This window comes from Citrus clementina, unplaced genomic scaffold (assembly GCF_000493195.1).
Source record: "Citrus clementina cultivar Clemenules unplaced genomic scaffold, Citrus_clementina_v1.0 scaffold_7, whole genome shotgun sequence".
NCBI lineage: Eukaryota > Viridiplantae > Streptophyta > Magnoliopsida > Sapindales > Rutaceae > Citrus > Citrus x clementina.
Window position 1 is genome coordinate 7,164,931 of NW_006262075.1, and position 6,550 is coordinate 7,171,480.

General features: G+C 34.5%; 2 protein-coding genes across 2 annotated transcripts in view; both read left to right on the forward strand.

Annotated features, from left to right (window-relative positions):
• Positions 1 to 1,070, forward strand: part of LOC18036355 (exportin-T) — a 7,874-nt gene extending 6,804 nt beyond the window's left edge. The window contains exons 12-13 of the mRNA XM_006426605.2: positions 323 to 650; positions 755 to 1,070. Coding sequence (XP_006426668.2) covers positions 323 to 460 — 138 coding nt within the window. The 3' untranslated portion in view covers positions 461 to 650; positions 755 to 1,070. The remainder of the gene's footprint in view (positions 1 to 322; positions 651 to 754) is intronic.
• A 2,999-nt stretch (positions 1,071 to 4,069) lies between these two features.
• On the forward strand, positions 4,070 to 5,822 carry LOC18036357 (putative receptor-like protein kinase At1g72540). The gene is made up of 5 exons (XM_006426607.2): positions 4,070 to 4,474; positions 4,585 to 4,720; positions 4,820 to 4,956; positions 5,039 to 5,162; positions 5,260 to 5,822. The coding sequence occupies exons 1-5, from the start codon at positions 4,085 to 4,087 to the stop codon at positions 5,820 to 5,822; spliced, it is 1,350 nt and encodes a 449-aa protein (XP_006426670.1). The 5' UTR covers positions 4,070 to 4,084.
• Positions 5,823 to 6,550: the final 728 nt, after the last annotated feature.

Consider the following 6,550-nt stretch of genomic DNA (forward strand, 5'->3'; position numbering starts at 1 on the left):
GCGCTCGAGATGGCTCAGTCTGGATTTCATTGCATGAATGAAAACCAAATCCACTCGTGACCCACATGAATGGAGTTCAAAACCCAGACTTAAGATATCACTGCAAGAGGTTTTACCAGTTGATCCTACTGGCACCAACGGCTAATATACATCTATACTTTTAAGTGAATGAATGGTTTTCTGTTCAAAAGTTCTAAACTGAAGTTAGCTTTTGAAGTGATATGTTGGTTGGTTGACAATTTAGAGTTTAGACTGGATCCTTCTTTAGTAAACCGAGCCCGTATGATTGCTGAGACATTAATAAATACATGAACTTTTACAGGAAAGAACTCTAAATTTTTTTTTGTGCTTTGATTGTATCTTTCTGCAGGGTAATGATATCAAGGCATTGAAATCATTCTATCAGTCACTGATTGAAAAACTGAGAGTCCAACAGAATGGAAGCCTTGTTTTCAGATAGCATCCAATTTTGGTTATTGATTTTGCAAATTCAATACTGTTGGCAGTGCTGTTTGTCATCTTGCTGTCAGATTGTCCACTCATCAAAACTTGAATTTGACATGAATTCTACATGTTGCGCTTACCTCAATGTGTGCCGCGGGGTTTCTTTCTGTAAATAGGAAACTGTGTCCGTTTTAACGGACAGTGAGGTGCGTAAACTTGCAAGTGTACCTGAATATTGATAAACCTTGTATCTCCTTTTCTCTCTGATTCTTGTGTGTTGGCTGATTGTTCCTTTACTTTGATCCTGCAGTTTGTAGATTTTCGGGATAAGGGTTTTTGATCGCAAAGAAGTCGGAGAGTTGTGCCATAATTTTCTGTATCACTTTTACCCCAGAAGCTCGGCTCAAAATTTTTTCACGCAATATGTTTTGTAATTGCTCAGTTTTTGTTTGTAAAATGGTCTTAATTTTGTTCGGCCATATTATTACTTTCTTTACCATCATCACATTTTTGGGACATAAAATTGCTTTATGTGACAAAGCAAGCGTAAAGATCAAGAGAAAAGGGAACTGAAATGGAAGAATATATTGTATATATAAAAATTTTAAAACGAGATAGACCCGAGATGTGGCCTGACGCTTTGTCAAAATGCCCGACAAGATTAAATGTTAAATGTGAAAACAAGTAATATCTAGAACATTGAAAATTTACATAGATGGGTTATTGTCGTCGTTATCTTATGTTCATAATTGTTTGTACACATTTCAAATATGGTCTGTTCTGGCAGACAACAATTTTTTTTTAACAAATGATTTTTCACGTGAAAATGGACAATGGAAATCTTGAATCAGTGATGGGCAATAATGAGCCTTTTTTCTTTTCTCTAATATGTGATTTTCACATTGTCAAAACTCATCATTAAACTTCTTTTGATTTAGTAATTCGGGGGGCTAAATGCGTTTTGGGTGCGGCTGTTTTTCCATCTGCGTTGTCATAAATCATTCAACATTCCGAAAATTAGACTAAATGAAGTTGATATATAAATTTGAGCATTTTATCCCTTGGCATCGGTCGTTTCACGCGCAAGGGAATTCATCGATGGATATATTGAAACATATGTCATTATATAGGCCTTTTTTTTACTATTATATTATAAAATACATTACAAATCTATTGATAAGTGAATCATAAACCTGTCGAGACTTACTTTTATGTGTCATAGTTGAAGTTCAGCCTAAAAAGTTTAATCTAGTTAAAATAAATTCTTAAAGATAAAAGCATACTTCCATAACATAAGAAGAGACTCAAATTTTTGATCAGTCGAAAGAGGTGCTCTTTTTTTTTTTTTTTTTTTCTCTAATGGATCAAAATCTTTCCTATAAACTGAGTCAATTGATAAATATACAAATTGAAAACTACTAAACTTTTTAAGTTATAATTAATCTTTAGTGTGGATGTTCCCGTGATTTTAAAATGCATTGTTATGAGAACATAAAATAACACAAACTCGAATGCAATAAAAGTTTAACAAACACAACATCCTCACTTTCTATTTTATTTCCATTTTATTTGTAAGTAAAGATTTTTTTAAGTCATGTAGTTGTCTTTTTTTTCTCGTCCTGCTAAAGGTCGAAGGTGGTTGTAAACAACAAAGCAAGCCCCACAAATCACGAAATGAGGATGTCACCAATAGTCACATCACAAAAGGGTTTTGATTAGAACAATTTTGAAAGAATTTGAGAGATATTTCCAGAAGGTTTTAATTATCTTACATGATCACGGAAGATGTATGATTTTTCTACAGTCGTTGGATAAAAATTCAACGGTTGTGCAAATAACATGATTTTATTATTTTATATTTTTATAACCGTTGAATTTTCATTAAATAATTACAGAGGAATCATATATGTCACATGATTACGTATGATTACAATCTCCTTTATCCAAAGACTTTGATTAGAATTATTGAGAGAAAAATTTGGTTTACTATAAAAATTGGTTGTTTAACTTTCTTTGCTTAGAAACCGTCAAGCAAGAATATTTGAATTTTACTACATTTTGGGATCCGACCGTGCGCCCATCATCATTTCTTCCCAAGACTGAAGACTCCCCTTCATGTTGGGTGCCACCTTTTTGGAAATTAAAAAAAAAAAAGTGAACTTTTTATCTATTTAGTTTATATTCGATCAACTAATAAATTCTCATTAAAATAAATCAAAATAGATCACAAATCATTCTTTGAACAAGTTGGCGACACTTTTTCATATCACACGTACTAGTACACGTATGTTTGGATTGTTCAAATTATTCAAGACAAGGCTAATTTATATTATATTATGTGATGAAGTATTAAAAAAAAATCATTTTTCAAAAACTGTAATAAAATTTTCACATTTTAAAACAAAAAACTGAAAACTAATTTACTCATGATTTAATTATCTAGTCATATCAATTAGAGGTGACTCGGGGAAGAAATTGAATTAATAGAAGGAGAATTAACATTGGAATAAATCGAGCAGCCCGCCATTGACGATGAACTATTTTACTAGCTTTGTAATTGCAAAGCAACTTCCTGTAGTTGTTCCCTCCTTGTTAAGCTGTTGAATCTAATTGCGAAGCTGATACATACAGTTGATTTGTAATAAAAATTGCACAAACCATTCTTTAGATCTTTCCAAGAAATTGGTGATTAATACGACGTATCATTCTATAAAATTAATATCATATAGAAAAAAAAAATTGTTAGAGCAAGATAAGGTGTGTATACTCAATACTATTATTATAAAACTGTATGTAAAATTAGTATGAGAAGAAGCGAAGAAAGAACAAGTGGATACGTTGCAATTAAAAAAGTGTCTCAGTATTAGGTGTGTATTCTCTTTTATCGTGTGGTCTCCGAAAGTCCAGCACAGGAAATCTCTGTGAAGTTCCAATTGGCCCTTTAATTATACGTCAAATAGACCCAAGTCAATGACTTTATTCTAATGGTAGCTTAAGAAGAAAGATTGCCACGTAATTAATCGTAAGATCAACAAAGCAAACCATACATTGATTTTTTTTTTTTTCATAATTGTATTATAAATAAATCCTTTTGTCCTGTCTTTATTCTCATCATTACATTATCCTTCATGATTACAAACGAACCCAGACATGACAAAATAAAAGTGAACACCAATGGAGTTTTTGCAGGTGAAAACGGCTGTAACAAATAGCTAAGAAAAAAATCAGATTTGTCGCATGACAAAATTCTAAAGAAATCCTTAAAATCCAAGATGGAATCCTTCCAATGTTTCAAAGTCAAGATGTATGGGGCCGGGTCATTTGTGCCCTCAAAAAGCTAGTAAAGAACTTATGATGACTCTTTATAAAGTAAAGACTTTACACGTTATGACTCACAAAAGATCATATTAATAATTCATCTGGATTAATGTATAAAGTAAGTTGGTGGTTGTTATTCATCAAAGTCAAGAGAATTTTTTTAAGGCCTCTAAACGAGCGGTAACACAATATATCCTTGCTTTCTCATTACGGTTTGAGCAAATTTAATTGACTTAAAAAAACTGACTATATATATTGAACCAAAATGTGATAGAACACTGGTACCACATAAGCTTGCCACATTACTTTAAAAAATCATAGCATGGCTCTCATCAAAAGCTTCACTTGGAAAATCATTCTTCCTAGTTGCGTCAAGGCCACAAACAAGCCATCTTCTAAGTCTAAAGTTCATGTTTCCAACCAGGTCTCTATGCAGAGACTGTTACTCACTGATGTGAGTAACCCCGGCTCGCCGATTTCGCTGAATGAGTTATCAAGCTCCCTGGTTGGATCAAATCTTCATGTCTTTACACTCAAGGAGCTGCAAATGATAACGCATAATTTTTCAAGGAGTGATTATTTGGGAGAAGGTGGGTTTGGGAAAGTGTACAAAGGCTGCGTCGATGACAATCTCAGGCCTGGCTTGAAGGCTCAACCTGTTGCTGTTAAAGTGTTGGATGTGAATGGCTCTCAAGGCCATAGAGAATGGCTGGTGACTGGTTTTTAATTTCATATGTTAATTACTAGTCCACTACTATTTAATTAAAATTTTAATTTCTTAATTGCAGTGATTGGTCTTGATATTTATCTTTAATTTTCCAGGCTGAAGTAATCTTTCTTGGACAATTGAAGCATCCCCATCTTGTCAACTTGATTGGATACTGCTGTGAAGATGAGCACAGGCTTCTTGTTTATGAATACATGGCACTAGGCAACTTACATGATCAGCTTTTTAAGAGTATGCATAGCATTAATTAATTCTCTCAAAAATGCCACCTCATATACGATAATTTTTAGGTTATCACTAATTAATCTTATTTAAAAAAAAATAATGCAGATTATTCTTCAACATTACCTTGGTTAACGAGGATAAAAATTGCAATAGGAGCTGCACGGTGTCTCGCTTTCCTCCATGGAGAAGAAAAACCTGTCATATATCGAGATTTTAAAGCTTCAAACATCTTATTGGACTCGGTAAATGTCTTTTTTGTTTCTCATATTTTCCAAGAGATTAACATTCCATGAGCATACAGGTGACCTTTTATTTGACGTCCAGGATTACAATGCTAAGCTCTCGGATTTCGGCTTAGCTACAGACGGTCCGCAAGGAGAAGATTCTCACATCACAACTTGTGTCATGGGCACTGAAGGATATGCAGCTCCTGAGTATATCAATACAGGTACTATTTTATGAACGGAGCAGAGTTCGAACTCTGGAGTTTTTACCTTTTAGTACTAGTCTGAGAGATTTTACCGATTAATCATAAAATTTTGCAGGTCACTTGACGACTATGTGCGATGTGTTTAGCTTCGGGGTTGTGCTACTAGAGCTGTTAACCGGCCGGCGATCGGTTGAAAAGAACCGTTGTAAAAGAGAGAAGGATTTGGTCGAATGGGCAAGGCCAATGCTGAAGGATTTCACCAAACTTGACCAAATAATAGACTCGAGACTTGAAGGTCGATACTCAACCGAAGGGGCTAAAAGGCTGGCTGCAGCAGCTCACCAATGCCTTAGCCATAACCCAAAGTCGCGACCCACAATGACCACTGTGGTCAAGGCTTTGGAGCCTCTCTTGGACTTGAATGACATCCCAATTGGACCCTTTGTGTACACTGTAGTTCCACCTGGTGATCATGGTCATGGCCAAAAAAGTTGTGGGCAAAAGAAAAATGAGAAACGAGGGGACGGGGGAAAAGAGAAGGAGGATAAAAAGGAAGAAAAGGGCCGAAACCGGCGTCGAAAACGTCGTTGCGTTAGGGTAGTGAGGTCCAGAGATGTATATTCTGATACTGCTTTGTATAAAGCTCTTGGAACTAGTTTGTACTCTCCCCGTAACTAAGCAGTGGGCTAGCTAGAATGACATAAAACAGAAATGTGATACTTTTGTTTATTTTTTATCTTTTTGGTCGTTATGACTTTTGTATCCGTAAAAGAAGATAATGGGTATTAACACTAATGATCTGCCCGTCCAATTGTGAATTTTTTTTAAAAAAAAAATTGTCCAATTGTGGACTTTGAATCAGCCAGTTTTCAAATTATTCATTGATTTCACATAATATTCATCTTATTGCTGGGTTTATTGCTTCTTTTTCAGAATCATTTTATATCTTGATTTGGAGAGACTTTCTAGTCTGTTTTTATAGATACTTTACCATATATAGCATCCGAACATAAATCCTTTAGGGCATGCAAGCAAAGTGATTCAAAGATAGCTCTAATAACTCAACCTAGCATGGATGTGTACGTTTGTAATTTTTTTTATAACTTTAGGTAATAAAACTTGCTAGTGAGAATGTAAGTCTACCTGGCTTTTTTCTTTCTTTCTTTCTTTTTTTTTTAGCATGGATGTGTACGCTTGTCCGCAGTTTCCAATTTTCTAATTACTGATCCAACAAGATTTCGGCTGGATTTTATATTTCACACAGTTTCTATGCGGCATGCTTATTTTTCTTTCTCAAATTAATATTGAAGAGCACAACGTTTCCATTATCATCCTAAAAATTCCTTAAAGATAATTGAAAAAACCTGATGCTTGCCCAATTTGGGGAAGTGCGACTCTGCCGAAAT

Coding starts and splice junctions, on each gene's coding strand:
- LOC18036357 (XM_006426607.2), top strand. CDS start 4,085: ATGGCTCTCATCAAAAGCTTCACTTGGAAAATCATTCTTCCTAGTTGC. Junction 4,475..4,584: donor AAGGCCATAGAGAATGGCTG/GTGACTGGTTTT, acceptor TTAATTTTCCAG/GCTGAAGTAATCTTTCTTGG. Junction 5,163..5,259: donor TCCTGAGTATATCAATACAG/GTACTATTTTAT, acceptor AAAATTTTGCAG/GTCACTTGACGACTATGTGC.